Consider the following 18,798-nt stretch of genomic DNA (forward strand, 5'->3'; position numbering starts at 1 on the left):
TCGAGGCCCCTTGCAGCTGTGATCCATGAGGCTGTGCGCCACCTCCTCATTTGCATGCTGACTTCAGTGGGCACCGATGCATGACGGGATCGGGTTGCAGTCCCATAGGATGTCTGATAACCGCGTGCTTGGAGAACGGGCGATCTGTAACTCTGCGTGTTCCGTATGGAACAGCAGTGACAGTAACGTGCACCCGCAGATCTGGAGCTGGGCCCCTGTTCTGTTTTTAAGGATTTTGGTCACTCTTAATATAATGGGTTTCCTTTGTGCTGGTCAGGCGTGCCCCACTCTCCCTGACCTCATTTTAGGGCTTTCTTAGCAACGATGTTGGAGTGGTTTTCTGTTTCCTCTTGCAGCTCATTTTACAGATGAGGAAATTGAGGCAAACGAGGTGAAGTGACTCCAAGGCTGGGGCTCTATCCATTGCACCACCTAGCTGCCCCCTCTGGTACCTTTTTTTGTTATTCTTTAGTCACCAGGTGGCATGGATCGCCACCCACCCAATCCTGTCAGTGAAGGGATCCCTTCCCTTTCTCACGCTGGTAGTTTTTCCTCTGTGGGAGGGGCATGGGGAGGGAGTGCTAAGAAGACACCTGCTCTCCAGGGATATCAGAAGGTCCATGACTTTCTATCTTTTCTTTCTATGGGGCACCACCTTGACTTATTCTCCAGGGGTGTGTGGATTTGTGAACTTACCCAGTCAGAAATCAGCTCTGAAACCCCCACCCACTGACGGCCCTACCTCATGCCTATGATCCTAGCATAATGGAGTTGGCTCTCCATAGCTGTGAACAAACATGCTTGGACCTCGTATATAGGTGCTTTCATTCTTGATATAGAATCAGTGAGTGAGTAAAAGGATAAAACAAGACATGATAAACATACGCTAAGTAGCTGCAGCTTCCTTTGTGGCCTCTGGGCTCCCAGTGGGGGCCCCCCCCCCCCCCCCCGCAAGAAACCCAGTTTTTGGACCTGGTTAGTTTCCCATGGCAGGCAATGGAGCGTCCACTCAGTGCTAATCTCGTGCTTCCAGCAAGGCCTCAGAATGAGATGAGGGGGTAGAAATTCCAGAGGAACTCTGGAATCTGGATGGATTGAGAAGACTCTACCTTATTATAAGGTTATTATCATGGTAAATGGTAAATCATGGTATTATCATGATATCAATTATCAATATAATTATTATATTATCATATACTTCAGAAGCCATCTACTTCAAACCCTGCCCCCTTCCTCCTTTTACAAAAGAGAGGCTCATGGAGGTCATGGCTTGCCCTAAGTAGCATGGCCAGATTCAACCCCAGGTCTTCCTGATCCAGATCCATTCCCCCACCCACCACCCTACACTACCTCTCAGCAAGCTGCCATAGCAGGTGGGTCCTGGCTATCTCGTTGGTGTAGGCTTAGTGGGCTGAACCCTGGCAAGGAGAACTCGCTGCTGCTTTGCGGGTCTTTCTCTCCGACCTGCCCTCTGCTCTGGCTGTCTCTCAGCACTTCAGTGGCTGGGGAGAGAGCTAGAGGGAGAAGGGGGCTGGCTGCCTCTACTCCTTCCCTCTGCCCCTGTGCTGCTGCAGCCCCTGTGCTATCCCTTTCTTTTTCATCCATCACAGTGGAGCCCCAGAGACTCTCTGATCCTCCCATCTCCCCAACGTATTCCCCACGCAAGAAGAGAGCAAAGCCAGAGCACTGTTCTCTCTTTGAATATAGTATTCTCAGAGTGGGGGTGGAGTGGGAATCTGGGGAAGGAGGATTATTATAACATATCCATTCATTCCACAAGCATTTATTAAGTACCTAATTTGTGCTGGGCACTGAACTAGCCATTGGAGATACAAAAACAAACAGTCCCTGCCCTCCAAAAGCTTACACTTTGTTGGGCCATTTAGAATAAATAACACATTCACGTAGAACACATACAACATACATGAAGAGGCATTTTAGCTTCATATTTCAAATCCCTTCACAGACTTGAGTCCTTCTCTTTCCCAAGATCCCTGAGAGGTAGATTATCATATCAGCCCAGGCAGAAATTGAGGAAGAGATAGGCCAAAGGCCCATAGTGAAAGCCACAAGCAAGTGAGAGCAAAGTTGGGCCTCCTGTCCACAGCCTCCTGGTCACTTAAACCCCTAGGGAAAATGTCCTAGATGGTCCCTGGATCCTGGGACCAAGCATAGGAAGCTAAAGGTGCCAGCCCCAACAAATACCATCACCTCCCTGAAAAACTCCCCCGATCCACGTTCGCGCTCCAGAATTATTTTATGGTCCTAAAACCGTGTGGCATTTTGTGATACAGCTCAAGACATCCGCAGAGACGTATGTGCACTCTGGTCCGTTCTCTGCTTGACAGCAAAATGACAGCTTCTGTGAGCTGCTGCCCGGTGTAAGCGTCTAGCAAAGGATGGGCTGAAAGGCTGTTTCTTTGTTTTCTGTCAGGACGAGATCATATCTGCACATCTGTGGCCTGAGAAAAGGAAAACACAACTCCATCAATCAACAAGCATTTTTTTTTGACTGAACAACAATATTTGTTTTGTCACAATAGATACCAGGGAGGTAGCGTGGTGTAGTGGAAACAGCACTAAACTTGTACCGTGGGACCTGAGTTTGAATCCTGGCTTTACTATTTACTAGTTGTGTGTCCTTCAAAAAGTATTTTTTTTTGCCTTTTTTTTTTTTTGTGAGGCAATGAGGCAATCAGGGTTAAGTGACTTGCCCAGGGTCACACAGCTAGTAAGTGTCATGTATCTGAGGCCAGATTTGAACTCAGGTCCTCCTGACTCCAAGGCTGGAGCTCCATCCACTGTGCCACCTAGCTGCCCGCTCAACAAGCATTTATTAAGCCTTTCCTAAGTGCCCAGCATCTGACCAGGCACTGAGGATATACAGACAAAAATGAGAACAGCCCTGCCCTCAAGCAGCTTCTATTCTGCTGGGGAGACTCAACAAGTCCGGGATATACATAAGAACAACCTTTGCTTGATAAATAAGATAAAGACCGGCAAGAAACAGAAAGGTAAAGCTGGGGACGGGGGACAAAGCTGTTCCCCAAGAACATCAGCTAATTTAGGGTCAGGATTCAGACTGGATGAAGACAACAGTGCTTGGGGCCAAGTTCTTTTTCTGCAGGTCCTTTGTCAGAGGAATCCTCGTCTAGGCTGGAGGTTACACCAGGTTGGTCAATCATTCTGTTCCTATCAAGCAGGCAGTGTGGTGCAGTGGATAGAGCTGGCCTTGGGGCCAGGAAGACCTGGGCTCCAATGCTGCCTCTGGCATATACTTTAGGCTCTCAGCGTTCCAGGCAATAAGCATTTATTGAGCTCTTTCTGTGTGCCAGGCACAGTGCAAAGTCTCCAAGCAGAGACAGTGCTGGCCTGCACTGGTAGAGGGCTGGGAGTTCCCTATACCAATGAAATCATAGTCTGGTCCCTATCCCTTGCATTATCTTATTTGAACCCCACGATAATCCTTAAGGGAGTAACATGGTCTCCGTTTTACATCAGGCTCGGATTAGTGAAAAACCCTTTTAAGAACAGCATCTCATTTTAGCGTCCCGGAAACCTCATGAGGGAGGTGCTCCAGGTATTATTTTTATTCCCATTTTCCAGATGAGCAGGCTGAGGCTGGGAGGGTAAGAGACATAGCCATCGAGGTCCTAACTCCAGGTCCAGCTCTGCCCACTGGCTCATCACCAGTTTCGGCCAAAGGATTCAGGAGGTGATCTCACTCCCCTCCTTGTCTTGTCACAGATGCTCCTGACGATGACATTACCCTTTGTCTTAACCACCTCAAAGACCCTGCCAAAAATCAGGGCAGTCCCTGGTGGCATCAGCACCACACTCTGCCTGACTGACAAAGTGCCTGAATTTTCTTCCTACCCTGGGGTTTCTTCCTAAAAAAAGTGATTCCTTTGTCTTCAGGATAAAAAGAAAAGCGGCCACTCAAAACAAACCGTCCAAGTCTGCAGTTGGGACGTCAGTGGAATGAACAGAGGGAGCCCCTGGCCTGGAGAGGATTTCAGGAGTTATTGTCAATCATGGATGATTGCCAATGATTATTGTTATTTTTGCTCCAGAACCGTGACTTCATCCATGCAGGGAATTTTAGGTTAGGGAACCTTCCTGCGTTGATCTCTACTCATTTGGAGTCAGTGTCCTCAGAGAAGTTAAGTAAGTTGTCCAAGGTCACAGAGCTAGCAGGTGTCAGAGGCAGGACCTGAGCCCAGGGCTCCCTAACCCAATGGCTGGGCCTCTGGCTCCTATATCACACTGCCTCTCCCAGGAGAATTAAGACAAGAAGAAAATCATTTTCTTGGTTCTTCTGTCAACTGGAAAAGCAAGATATGATGAGAAGAAGCCTAAGGAAGAGGCTAAGTGCAAAAGCTTCAAGACTGAAAAGCGTCCCAGAAGGAAAGCAGTTGCCCAGGACCTTCGGCCCCAAAATTTCCAGCCTCCTTCCTCCCATTCACATACAAACTCCCCTCACATCTGCCTCTCCTTGCTATTTGGTAGATTACCAAAGTCGTAAATTGTTCTTCAAATGCAGTCCGCTGTTTTAGCTGGCTGGATGCAAGATGGAGAGAATGATAATAGCTCGCATTTATATAGCACTTTACATAGGTTATGGCATTTGATTGTCACAACAGCCTCCCAAAAGATGCTATCTAGAAGGTAAGCTCTTTGAGGGCAGGCATTGTTCATTCATTATATGTATGTCCTCAGGGCTATGTATCTTGAGACAAGGGAGGTGCTTCAGAAATGTTTCCTGATTAAAAGGAACACACGCTTCTTTCCCAGAATCCCCTACGTGGGGAGGGATTTCTATGCTGACCAGCACGTGCTCATCTTCAGCATCCTATCTCCTTGGCAACCAAAAGGTATGTTACACCTATAATATCTCTTCCAGCTCTAAAATATTAATACAGTAAAGAGCTGTAGAAGACATCTGGCCCAGCCCATTCTACGTATGAGGCAACTGAGAGTCAGAAGGGCGATGTGAATTCACCTAGGTCCTAGGTCACACAGCTACTGAAAATATGCACAGGCACAGCCAGAATACAACCCTCATCAGGGGGATCAGGCAAACTTCAACAGCCAGTTTGCCTTAACATGCTGTTTTAAATTGTAAGCAACATCCTCGCAAACTAAGGGGGTGCAGCTACCTGTACAGTTCTTGGTTCCATTATTAAACTCTGTGAGCACTAGGACCTGCAGTGTTCTCTCCTGAGGCCATTGGTCCTCGCCAGTCTTTTCAGGCCCTTGCTTTGGAGCTCTCCCTCTGGCCCACGAGCTGATAGAGCTCTGCCGGAAGAGTCATTGGACCCATTCTAACCTTCTAACCCTTAGGTGGGAAGACCCAGTGGGCACACTCCGTGGGCAAAAACTGCTTACTTCTCAGGGTGCGTGATCGGTCTCAGCTTTATCCAGATGATCCTGAGTTTGTACTTGGACCAGATCACAGGCCCAGTAGAGAACACCAAAGAGATGCCCTTCACCTGGTCAACATCCTGAGGAAACCTGGCAAGGAGGCTCACTTGTTGAAACTTCTGAAATGTGGCAGGTTCACTGCAAGAAAGAGATATGGACTTTAGAAAGAGACATCTTCCCATTAAATAAATCAACCTCAAGGAATATGAGGGTAACGGTGTATCACATACATGTACCTCCATACCCATGTGTCCTGTCCGTGTGCCTCTGTACACATGTGCTGCCCATGTATCTCTGTACACGTGTGTCCTGTCTGTGTGATTCCATCCAGCCATCTCCCCCGGAGGCCAGCACCACAGCCTGCCCAGCCGAAGGCAGCTGGCTTGCTTTCTTTGTCATTTCTCTCCTTTCCTCTTCTCCTCCTCTTCCATTCCCATCCTTCCTGTCTCAATTTGGCAAAGCTGATTTTGGTACAGACCTAGTTCACTCAGCAGACATCAGAGGATGAGATTGCAGCCAGAGGGAACATTAATGGCCAACTAGTCCAACCCACTCATTTTTACAGAGAAGGAAACTGAGGACCCCAGGGAGAGATGCCCAATGTCCCAGAGCAGAAGACTGGGGAACCGAACCTAGGCTCTTGGATTCTAGAAGTAGTTTTGGGAGAAGGCTCTAAGTCTATGACCCTGTGATCATAGAACATAAGCTTCTTGAGGGCAGGGACAGCTGCATTTTTGGCCATGCTTTCCGGTGCCTAGCAAAATGTCGGGCATGAAAAAGGTGCTTAACAAATTGATCAATCAACAACCAAGCATCTATTGGAGTACTGTGCTAGGCACTGGGGATACAAGGACAAAAATGAAGCTGTTTCTGTCCTCAAAGATCTTAGCGTTGATTGGAAGAATTATTCAGATCAATGTTGTCATCCAGTCATTTTTCAGTCATGTCCAACTCTTTGTGACTCTATTTGGGGTTTTCTTGGCAAAGATACTGGAGCAGTTTACCATTTCTTTCTCTAGCTCCTTTTACAGATGAGGAAACTGAGGCAAACAGGATTAAGTGACTTGCTGAGGGTCACACAGCCAATAAGTGTCTGAGGCTGGATTTGAACTCACGAAGGGGAGTCTTCCTGAATCCAGGCCCAGCACTTTATTCACTGCACCATCTGGCTGCCTGGCTCTACTACATTATGCCAAGTCTCGTGAGTTTCAAAATGGGTCAATTTATATAAAAATTTAAGGGACGCATCCCTGGGGGGTAGAGGATGATGGTAATTCTGCCTGGTGATCCTCTAGGCTCTGAAGGGCCACAGGGCTTCCATGATACACAATTGTCCCAGTGAGGAGATGCTCTCCGAGTGAAAGAAAAGGGAAGGATGGAGGGTAGCAATGGAGGAAAATAATGACTAGAGCCTAAAAGAATATTATGAAAGAGAAAGAAGGAAAGTCTGGTAGCTAGAAACTGAACTGAGCAAGGAAGAAAGAAAAGGGGCCTAGAAATACTGACAGAGGTCATAACACCATGAATCTGGTGCCAGAGCCAGGATTTGAACCCAGATCTTCTGACTCCAAATCCAGGGCTCCTTCCATTGAGAGACCCTGGCCTGGAGGCAGGAAAGATGGAGAAAATAAGGACAGGCGTAGTTACTATCCAAGCAACTACCAGAAAACGGGGGTAGAACCACCCAGAAGGTGGCATGACTCCTTAGCTGACAAGGTTCTGTTTATCAAACCAGAGCATGGAATTTGAAGAGAAGAGATTGGAGGGGGTCTCAGAGATCATTGAGTCCAACTCCTTCGCCCTTCAGAAGAGGAATACCTTTAACATCTAATCTAAGACTTCTAAGGACCCAAAGAAACTCAGATTTCTACAGCTAACCCCTCTCCTCTAACAGCCTTCATCTGCCACTTACTAACGACTGGCTAGCTGGGTGAGGGTTAATGTGCCATGTGACTGCAGAGAGCAAGGCGCAGGGCAATGGAGGGCAAGCTAGAGGTGAGAGTGCGGGAGGCAGCCTCTGTCAGTCGCCTTCTTCCTTCCTACAGCCAGAGGTGCCACTGACCAGTCCCTTCACTGCAGCAGGAGAGAGCTGCGATCACCCAAGGAACCAGAGCAGAGCCTTCCCAACATTTATGGAGAGAGTAAAAAATGGTCCCAACAGATGAATTTGACAAGCCGCTGTTCACATCCCTTAATGAGATAGCCAGACACTCACACACACACACACACACACACACACACACACACACACACACGTGCACACACCTGCATGCACACACACACACACACACGTGCATACACCTGAGATAGCCAGACACTTACACACACACACACACACGTGCACACACACACACACACACGTGCACACACCTGCATGCACTATTCACAACATCCAATTTAACCCCAATAACTTACTGATTGATTCTGGACTCTGTTGTATTTCCAGTCTGATCTGTTAACTTAATCGTAATGTAACCTCTTCTTATGTTCTTGTTCCAAGTCATGATATCCACAAAGTAGTGATAGACTGCAAAGAGGCAGAGTCTGCAGTCAGAATCAGGCCAGCTTCATTTTGGATCCACTCCAAGGATAGAGGAAGGAAGCCTTCATCTCCCTAATGACCTTTCCTTTCTCCTCTCGTACTCTTTAGGTCCTGCCTAAGAATTCTGAGGAGAGACAGAGGACCTCCTTACATGGGGGCCAAGGTCCCTGGACCCTGTGGGTTTGCACCTGAGTTTGTCCTGTGTTCTTTTACATTCTGTTTGATGCTCACTGAGTCTGAGTACTTACAAAGAGAGGGGGTCCATTGACATCAGGGTTGCATTGGGGTCATAGCTCCCCTCTTCACCAACATTCCTCCCCGCCATTCTGCGGGTAGGGGCCACATCTTACTTATCTTGAATCTTAGTTCAATCCAACGAGCCTTTATTAAGTGCCGACTATGTTCCCAGCACTGTGCTAGGCACAGTAGATACAAAGACAAAAATGAAATAGCCCTTGTTCTTTAAGGGCTTACATCTAACTAGATGAAAATGACATTTTTTTTTTCTTTTTTAGGCAATTGGGGTTAAGTGACTTGCCCAGGATCACACAGCTAGTAAGTGTCAAGTGTGTGGTCTGAGGCCGGATTTGAACTCAGGTCCTCCTGACTTCAGGGCCGGTGCTCTATCCGCTGTGCCACCTAGCTGCCCCCCCCCTTTTTTTTTAAGTCTTTTTTAAAATGTATTTATTTATTTTTTTTTCTGTGAGGCAATTGGGGTTGAGTGACTTGCCCAAAGTCACACAGCTAGGAAGTGTTATGTGTCGGGGGCCGGATTTGAACTCAGGTCCTCCTGACTTCAGGGCCGGTGCTCTATCCACTGCGGAAAATGACATATTTAGAGAAGACAATATAAATTATATTCAAATTTGTTTTGGGGGCAGGAGGAGTGCCAACCACTGAAATGAATCAAGCAAGAACCTCGTGATACTTCTGCTGAGCCTTGAATGGATCCAAGGAGTCCAAAATGTGAATTTGGGGAGGGAAAATCTTCCAGGCAAGTGGCCCAGCCTGTGCAAAGGCACGGAGGTGGGAAAGAAGTCAAGTATAGGTAATAAATAACAAGTGGCCCATGGGAGTATGTAAGGGTAGTACTGGGAAAGGTAGGCTGGAGCCACATCATGAAGGGTTTTCTATCTCCTCCAGCACCTAGGACAGTGCTCTGCGCAGGATTATGTGACCAGAGCTGGAAGAGATCCCAGAGGCCATTGAGTCCCATGTGCTCATTTTACAGACCTCACGAATCTGTGATCTCATCGGTGCAGGTCTTTCCCTCAATCCGCAGAGCTCAGTCCCTCTTTGCCTCAACAGATAGGTGGCCCACTGGCTGGCCTTCAGGTGACAGATACACTGGCTATTGCCAGATCCAGCTTGGGAGGAACAAGCAGGGTTTGTTCTCTTCCAGCAGAGCCTTTGAGAAGGTAGGATTGTCTTCCCACAGCAAGGCATCATTCCTTCGAGAAAGACTCAGAGAGAGAGTGAACCCATTAGCCAGCTGGCTGGTGGATAGATGGCGGATGGGTAGAACTCTCAATTGAGCCCACTTCACATTCTCTTCTCATCTCTGTTCATGGATGGCACAGTTTCTTCCACAGTGTTTCATCAGCGTGAGAACAGTAGTTGCCTGTGACATCCCCCCAGATGTTGAGCACTGCTTCTTTATCATGTGACTTACCCTCCCTCCCACTCCTTTGCAGAGGTGGGAGGTGCACAGGTGTGGAACATTGACTACATTGTCTGACTTTTCCCAATGCATTTCTTTTTTCCCCTTAAAATAATATTCTTTGTTATATAAGATAACTCTCTGGGATGGGAGAGAAGGATGGATACAGGGAGAAATCTGTTTTGTAAGAACAAAACAGATCAATAAAAATGGATTTAAGATTTTTTTCCTGTCTGATAATAGGAAGGGAATCATTTTACCTTCTAGATGGAGGTAGCGTGGTCTTGTGCTCTAACGTCATGAATCCCATGTCATTTTAGAACATGCCAATGCACCATCCTGAGAACACAGGGCTGAATTTCACAACTCCTGTATCAGGGCATAGCCTGCCAAGTACCAATTTGTGACTCCTCTTCTAATGCACCGACTTCAATGATTCAAAGAAAATTATTTTCTCTCAATTGTTTTTTTTTTTCCAAAAACCAGAAGGTGGCAGAGAGAAGAGTCTCAATAATTATAACAGAATCTGGGAAGTAACTGGGGGATAGAAGGCAGGTGAAGGGGTAGTTGAAGGCATGGCTGTCTTCCAGGCAGGCAGTTTGTGGGCTGATGTCATTGGAAGCCTGGAGACTCCATAGTCAGAGCCTTGGGATTCTGGGTCAGGATCCATGTGACACCTGGGTCCTGAATTAGGGGATGATGGGATCACAGATTTAGAACTGGAAAGGGCCTTGAAATTATTGTTATTCAACCCCTGCATTTTTAGATGAGTAGAATGAATCCCAGCTGAGGGATTAGTCACTCAAGATCACATGGGTAGAATGCCCAGGTTCTGAAAGTGGATCACTTTCTCCAGGAGGCCTTTCCCAATCTCCCTAGGGCTTAGTACCTTGAAATTATTTTGTGCTTACTCTCTCTATATTCCACGCATTCTTCTCTGTGTCCATGCAGTTTTCTCCAATAGAATATATGCTCCTTGAGGGCAGGGATGATTTCATTTTTGTATTTATATCTCTGGCACCTAGTATCTTGCATTCAGGAAGCAAGTGATTACTTAATTAATTAATTAATGCTTGCTGAATTGAAATGAATTACAGGGCTTGGTTGTCATGGAGTTTGCAGAACCCAAAGCCTAAGACTGATGCCCAAGTTTTCGTTGACTCAATTCCAAGTCCTCAGTGGTCAACCCGTCCCCTCATTGGCCTTAGCTAACATCATGACCCACCATGAAATAACTAGATCTCAAACACGCTTTTTGAGGGACACTTGCGGGAAAAGAAAAGAACGCCGGGCACTCACTGCAGAATGGCTTTTCAGAAGTTGTATCAAAAAAAGCTTTTGTCACAGGAGGGTCCTTTAGCATTGAGTAGTTTTTCCATTGATCAGCATAGTAACCTATGAAGGCAATGGGAAATAGTGAATGTAACCTGATTGTAAAGGCAGTTAGGTGGTGCAGTGGATAGAATACCAAGCCTGGAATCAGGAAGACCTGAGTTCAAACCTAGCCTCAGACATTTACTAGCTGTGTAACCCCTGTTTGCCTTAGTTTTCTCATCTGTAAAATGAGCTGGAAGGGGAAATGGCAAACCACTCTAGTATCTTTGCCAAGAAAACCCCCAAAAGGGGTCAAGCAGAGTCAGACACAACTGAAATGACTACATAACAGACCTGATTGTACATCTTCAATTCTTCCTGGAGATCTGTGACTTAGTGGTGGGGGCTCTTTCTTCACTGAAGCAGATTGTGACCTTTCTATGCCTTTGTCAATAGTCTTTTAGTCAATCAATAAACATTTATTAAGCACCTATGATGTATGAGGAAGTCCTTGAGAATGTCTACAGCTAAAAAAAGTCATCTCCCTGCAGGTGAGCTGGGAATGAGCTAAAGCAAACTTAGAGAGGCTGGTCTTTGAGAACTGGGTGACATTGTCATGCAAAGGCAAAAAGAAGTTATGAAGGGCAAAAACATGTATTTGGCACCAAATGTCACAATGACCCCAGATGTGGAAATGGACACTTTGCACTTATTGTCCTCCACACTGGCCCCAAGGAGCAGGAGGCCCAAAAGGGGCTGGCTAAGGAGTGTGCCCTGATCTCTTGTCACAGCAGTGTTATTTCTCATAAATTTGGAGCCGGAAAGGACCTGAGAAGAGGTCATTTAGTCTAAACCTTTCATTTTATAAACAAGGGAAGTAGAGAGGTTAAAGCCCCAAAGCAAAATTTGAACCGGACCCCTCTAACCCCAAATCCAAGGCTCTTGGCCCTACAACACATGGGTCCAAATGATAGGATTACTTAATTAGAGCTGGAAGGGACTTTAGAAGGCATCAAATCCAACTTCCTCATTTTACAGATGAGGAAACTGAGGCCCAGAGAGACTAAGACACTTGTACAAGGTCCCAAAGAATTCTCAAGAAAAAGAATGACCATATTTCCCATAACTGTAACTTCTAACAGTGAGGATATGAGTACATAGGGCCACTTTGGGGGCAGGGAGCTTCATCCAGACCTCCCTGTGTCTGTCTGCTGCAGCAGTTAAGGAACTCAACCTGGAATCAAGGAGATCTGAGTTCAAATCCCTCTGCAAATACTTACTATCTGTGTGACCCTGGACAAGTCACTAACCTCCATGTTTCAGTTTCTGCATCGTAAACTGAGGGGGTTGGGCTTGAGAGCCTCTACAGCTTTAAATCGATGACCTGATAAACCATAATTTATTTTTTCATTAAGTTTTCTCTCCTATAGGAAGAATGAATTGGAGGTCATACTCCCTTCTGAAGAGCAAAAAGTAGGTAGGTGGTGTTGAGTGTTAGGGGGCCAACTCATACTATACTGATTTTTATGCTCAAATTATGAATTATCATAACACTTGTAGGAGTTAGTGTGGTAGAGTAGGAAGCACACTGGCGCTGGAGTAAGAATGCTGTCACTGTAGGAGAGTCACGTGATGTCCCACTTAGAGGAAGAAGTGTAAACACCTAAGTACGATCAGGTACCTATGTCACTAATCTTGACATTCTCTCTCTCTCTCTCTCTCTCTCTCTCTCTCTCTCTCTCTTTTGTTTTGTTTTTAGGCAATTGGGGTTGAGTGACTTGCCCAGGGTCACACAGGTAGTAAGTGTTTTGTGTCTGAGGCTGGATTTGAACTCAGGTCCTCCTGACTTCAGGGCTGGTGCTCTATCCACTGCGCCACCTAGCTGCCCCCTTGACATTCTCAAAAATCACTGTTTGATCCAACCTGAACTTGAAGAGAACACGTCACATCGATATTTTCTCAACTCCTCCAAGACCCAACCATAGCTCCAAGACCTCTTAGCAAACAACCCAGTAGACTTTATGGCGCTGCAGGGTCCAAGAGTCCTGGTTGCCACGGGCTAGCAGGTACTCATCATTCTTGAAACCAAGAAGTAGACTATCTGTCTTTTGCATAAAATGTTTTCCAAGCCTTGTTCAAGATTCCGTTTGGGAAAGGAAAATGGGTGTCCAGACCGTCATCACTAACACAGCAAGAGAGAAAAGTGCTTACCCAGGACTGGACATGGCATTAATTGGTCATCTCCACAGCTGATGCATTTGCCATTCAGGTAATCTCGATAAGACTCACAAGGGTAGGCAATGATGTCACAGTCTTTTTTCAGAGAAGATAGGTACAAGAAAACAGACCTCTGGTGGTCGCATTTGAAATACTCCAATCCTTCATTATAAACAAAAGGTTAGGGTTATGTTTAAGTACTGACATTCACTTTACAAGCAATGGATATCGTCACAGTTGGCACACGTTTAACAGGGCAGGGCCCTCCACAGATGACTCACAGCTTCTTCTCTATCTCATGGTAAAGGAAGGAAAATATGAGGGAATAGTCTGGAGAGGTTTGGTGTAGCATGTTGCTCAACCCAAGAGAGCCAAGTATTAGTTCTTGGTAGAAATAGGGCTAGATATGACCTTAGCAGCCATCAAATCCAACCCCTCATTTTATAGATGAGGAAACTGAGGGATAAAAAGATCCAATGACTTGTCCAGACTCAGGCAGCTAGTAATTGTCTAAGGTAGAATTTGAACCCAGGTTTTTCTGACTCCAAGAAAGGTCTTCCTGACTCTTAGTGCCATATGCTATTCACTCTGTCATGCTGTCTCTCCAGTGGTCTGAGCCAGAGCCTTGATTACAGTGGGGTGACTGATGTTTTGCCACAAGATGCCAAAATTTAGAGAGTGGAGATTCAGCAAAGCAACAGAACTTAGCACCTAACTAGCAAGAATAATTAAAGTAGTTACCAGATATTGGTCTAGCTCCAACTCTACTGGCTATACCTTAAGCGAGCACTTCCCTGTCTTGATGAACCCTGCTTCTCCCAAGTGGGGACCTCTCCAGCAGTTACCTTGTAGTATCATGAGGTATCTACTTCCATGATGAGGTAGATGGAAGGACCTAAGGGTTCTGCCAGAGGGCAGATGACAAAGTCCAGGGATCCCTAGGGGGCATTGGCAAATCAGATGGCAATGCCTGGGAAGTCAAAGGTCATAGAGACAAGACACACAATAAAGCCTAGAGGTCTAGAGGGCTAATGACAGGGAAAAGGGCAAGGTCAACAATTGACAAGATTTGATAACTGAGTGGCTACATGGGGCGAGGGAAAGCAGAATTGTGGATGACTCTGAAATTACAAATATAGATGACTGGAATGATGGAGGTGCTCTTGACAGAAAGAGGGAAGTTTGGAAAAAGAGAGAATTTGGGGGGAAAGATAAGGAATGTAGTTGTGGACTTGGCGAGTTTGACACATCTGTGGGAGTGGCGCCAGCTTCAAAATGTCCAGTGGGCAGTAGATAAAGTAGGATTTCAAGAGAAAGGAAGGCCAGGGTTTTGAACCTGGATCTGGAAGTCATAGGGATCCAATGATAATTAGACCTGTTGGAGGTGAAGAGGTCAACAAGAAAGAGAATGTGAAAAGAAGAGAGAGAGGACAGAGCCTTTCTCTTGGGGGTGTGTATGTATACCCACAGTTAGAGGATGTGATGTAGCTAATGATCCAGCCAAGGAGACCAAGAAGGCACAGTCAGAGAAGCAGGAGGAGAGCTAAGAGATCAGCATCGTTAAAATCCAGAGAAGAGAGGGAGAACACAAGGGAAGAGGCTGGTCAATGGCGCCAGATGAAGAGGTTAAGAAGACAAGGTCTAAGAGAAGGCCATTGGATTTAGCAATTAAGGAACTGTGGACACTTTTGCAAAGGGCAAAAGTTTCCATCTGTCTTGATAGAATGGATGCCCACGTCAATGAGATCACAAAATTTCTTAGTTATCAAAGGGTGGCCCAAACTGGCCATGAGACACTCTGTCTCGTATTCTGTTTATCTCTGTATACCTCATATTCCCCAGATGAGAAGCTGCTTCAGGGCAGGGAATGTGTAGTTTTTCATCCGGGGAGCTCTGGCAGTGGTGCCAATGAGCAGAAGCAAGTGTAAGCCCCCTCCCTGCTGAGTCAATGGGAGCCAGAGAGGGAGAAGGAGGGAGGGTTTAGGTAAGGTCAGTCAGCAGGTGAGAAAAACTCAAGGATAAAATAAAATCCGTTGATGATAGAACAGAAATTCCTGTAATGGGATAGCAGAGTACAGACCCAGGTTCACATTTTGTTCAATAACGTTAATAAGATCACTACCTAAAGGTGCCTTCTAATGCAATGTTTATTAGCATTTTCCAGTTGCAAAGCATTTGTACTTACCACCAAATATTGTTTGGGGGCAACCAGGCTGATCCAGTCCTCCATTTGGGTAGAAATCAATATTTCCTAATGATTCTTTGAAGCCCAGGACTAAAAAAAAAAGTAATCACCAAAATACATTGGGTTTCTAAGCTCCCTTTCACTTATTCAAGCTTTTAAACATGTTATTTTATCTTCAGAATAAGGGGCAGGCAGGACAGTTATTAGAATTAGTATTTCTGTTAGGTATTAACATTCCAATTTTTCAAATAACAAAACTGAGGCTCGGGGACGCTCAATGACTTCTCCCAGATCACATACAGCTACCTGAGGATGCATGCACCTAGCAAACTTAAAAGCTACTTATTCCCCCCACCCAATGTTTATTGATATGTCTGGTAACTGCCTGCATTTCTTCAAATTTGAAAATCCTCCAATACTCCACAAGACATTTGATTAAAAATAGCTTACAACCTAGGAATAAAGAGAAGTAATATTTCAGAATCTTTTCAGAAGATATGCGTTATGGTCTCAATCCTGACTTTGGGCTCTCTCTCTTTCTGGGCCTCAGTTTTCCTATCTGTAAAACAAAGGGGTCAGACTAGATCAGGAGTTCTTAACCTAGGGTTTGTGAACTTATTTTTAAAAATATTTAGACAACTGTATTTCAATATAATTGGTTTCCTTTGTAATATGATGCATCTTATTTTATGTACTTAAAAACGTTGTTTTGAGAAGAGCTCCTGAGCCTTCCCTAGCTTTCCAAAAAAGTCTAGGACACAAAAATAGTTCCAAAGCCTTCAGACAGTTGCTAAGGTCTTTTCACCTCTTACATTCTATGGGTCCCTGAATATATACTTCAGTAACACAAAATAACTGAAAAGAAATAACCAGGCAGTTAAGAAACCAGGTCCAGTTTTGACATGTGGTATTTACATCTGACTCTACATAGCAAAATACGTTAATCTCAATTTGAATTTGTTAGTTATTTTAAGAGACACACATCAGTCATGGAAAAGCCTTCCTCTTTGGGGTTTAATGAAACTGCTCAGTCTAATGAACTGAGCCACCCAATGTTTCTCTCAAAGGCCCTTCTAGGTCTAACTCCAGCAGCCTGGGATCATGTCATTTATAATATTGTATGTAAGTCACCCAAGAAGATTTAGGCCAGGTCCTCCCAAGCTGCGCATACATCTGGACGTTGCATTGATTCTCTCCCTGTCCTTCCCTTTCTGAGGTTTCCAGAGTCGGAGATAAACTGAGACAAAAACTAAGGCAGTACGTACGGTCAGTATCGGAATGAATGACATCAACAAACTGGGCATCTGTGTGATCCAGTCGCTCATTTGGGGGTTTCCCACTGAAGAGGGGTCCTGCAGGATCCAGACCTGGAATAGAGTAAGAGGGGCTTGGGCACAAATGCCCGCTTAGGGTGCCTTGGGGACTGGCTTTCTCGGTCCATTCAAGCATCCTCATTCTGTCTCTGTTTGAGGGCGACTCAGATATCATCTTGGAATGGTCTGCGGCATTGCTCACAGAATGGGTGGGTGCTTTGGAGAAATGACCCAGAGTACTTTCTGCCCAAAGCAAAAGAATCATCAGAGGATCTGAGATTTAGAGTTGGAAGAGATCAGAGGATCCCTAACTGCTCCAAACCTGGAAGGGATCTTGGTGCTTATCCAATCCAAATACCTTTCTTTTCTTTTTAATCATGAAATAAAACAAGCATTTCCATAACACAGTACAATAAAAAAGATGGTTGCACATGAAACTGCAAATCTATTATGTACAACTTGTTATTCCTTTCAAATATATAACAAAATTATCATGCAATTTTCTTTTTTTCTTCCCTCCCCTCTCCCCTCCCTCCCCAGTTGGCTACCATTAGACACAAATAGGTACATATGTGTATATGTATATTTATATGTGTTATGTATGTGTGTCTACACACACACACATATGAATGATTGTTCTATACATACTATTTATCAGCTCTTTCTCTGGATGCAGATAGCAGCTTTCTTCATATGTCCTTTATAGTTAATTTGGGGATTTATAAGAGTCAAAATAACTTTTTTGCTCAAAGTCGTTCTTAAAACAATGTTGCTGTTAGGGTATACGATGTTCTCTTGGTTCTGCTCATTTCGCTCTTTTTTTTGAGGGGAAACAAGTCTTTCTAAAATTATTGAGCTCATCATTTCTTTTTTTCTCTCACTTAATATATTTTATTTTTTTCCAATTACAGGTAAGGATAGTTTTTAACATTCAGTTTTATAAGATTTTGAGTTCCACAGCTTATCATTTCTTATAACGCAGTAGTATTTCATCACAATCATATACTACAACTTGTTCAGCCATTACCCAATTGATGCAATTTCCAGTTCTTTGCCCCCAATAGGTTCTTTTCCTTTTTCCCTAATCATCTTTGGAAATAAACCAAATAGTGGTATTAGCTGGGTCAAAGGGTATAGGTAGTTTAATAACTCTTTGGGCATAATTCTAGATCACTCTCCAAAATAGTTGGATCAGTTCACAATTCCACCAACAATGAATTAGTGTCACAATTTTTCCATATCCCTTCCAACATTTGTCACTTTCCCCTTTTATCATTTTAGCCAATCCGATAGATGTAAAATGATATATCAAGGTTGTTTTAATTTGCATTTCTCTAATCAATAATGATTTAGAGCATTTTTTCACGTGATTAGAAATTGTTCTGATTTATTCATTGGAAAACTGCCTGTTCATATCCTTTGACCATTTATCAATTGGAGAATTACTTTGTTCTTCTATGTTGGACAAAGTTCTTTATATATTTGAGATATGAGACCTTTATTTGATACAATTTCTATAAAAATTTCCCCCCAATTTTCTGCTTTCATTCTGGTCTTAGCTACATTTCTTTTATTTGGACAAAAACTTTTTAATTTAATGTGATCAAAATTATTCATTTTACACCTAACTTTGCTCTCTTTCATTTGTTTATTCATATATTATTCACCTATCCATAAGTCTGATAAGTAATATGTTCCATGTTCTTCTAATTTTCTTGTATAATCTCTCTTTATATCTAGATCATGTATTCATTTTGACCTTCTCTTGGTAAATGGTATAAGATATTGGTCTATGCCCAGCTTCTGTCATACTGCTTTTCACTTTTCCCAACAATTTTTGCCAAATAATAAATTGTTATCCCAAAATCTTAAGTCTGTACAGTTGTCAAATACAAGGTTATTATGTTTATTTGCTGCTGTAAATTGTATATCTACTCTCTTCCATTGATCTACCTTTCTATTTCTTAGGCAGTATCAGATAGTTTTGATAATTACTGCCTTATATATAATTTAAGATCTGGTACTGCTAAACCTCCTTCCTTTACATTTTTTTTTATTATTTCCTTTGATATTCTTGACTTTTTTTTTCCAAGTGAATTTTGTTATTATTTTTTCTAATTCAGTAACAAAAAAAATTTTTGGT

General features: G+C 44.2%; 1 protein-coding gene across 4 annotated transcripts in view; it reads right to left on the reverse strand.

The window, feature by feature from the left end:
- Positions 1 to 1,785: 1,785 nt before the first annotated feature.
- The window catches only part of LIPH (lipase H), a 37,287-nt gene continuing 20,274 nt past the window's right edge, over positions 1,786 to 18,798 (reverse strand). Inside the window, exons 4-10 of one of the 4 annotated variants that reach the window (XM_027875338.1) lie at positions 16,608 to 16,709; positions 15,343 to 15,432; positions 13,152 to 13,319; positions 10,926 to 11,021; positions 7,840 to 7,951; positions 5,389 to 5,562; positions 1,786 to 2,462 (exon numbers count right to left, since the gene is read on the reverse strand). In XM_027875338.1, coding sequence (XP_027731139.1) covers positions 2,390 to 2,462; positions 5,389 to 5,562; positions 7,840 to 7,951; positions 10,926 to 11,021; positions 13,152 to 13,319; positions 15,343 to 15,432; positions 16,608 to 16,709 — 815 coding nt within the window. In that variant the 3' untranslated portion in view covers positions 1,786 to 2,389. Of the gene's footprint in view, positions 2,463 to 5,388; positions 5,563 to 5,654; positions 5,903 to 7,839; positions 7,952 to 10,925; positions 11,022 to 13,151; positions 13,320 to 15,342; positions 15,433 to 16,607; positions 16,710 to 18,798 lie in introns of those variants that run through there. The other 3 variants (XR_003570294.1, XR_003570293.1, XR_003570292.1) reach the window with 3 other exon arrangements.

The sequence above is a fragment of the Vombatus ursinus genome, unplaced genomic scaffold (genome assembly GCF_900497805.2).
Source record: "Vombatus ursinus unplaced genomic scaffold, bare-nosed wombat genome assembly UNPS02014808.1, whole genome shotgun sequence".
Classification (NCBI taxonomy): Eukaryota; Metazoa; Chordata; class Mammalia; order Diprotodontia; family Vombatidae; genus Vombatus; species Vombatus ursinus.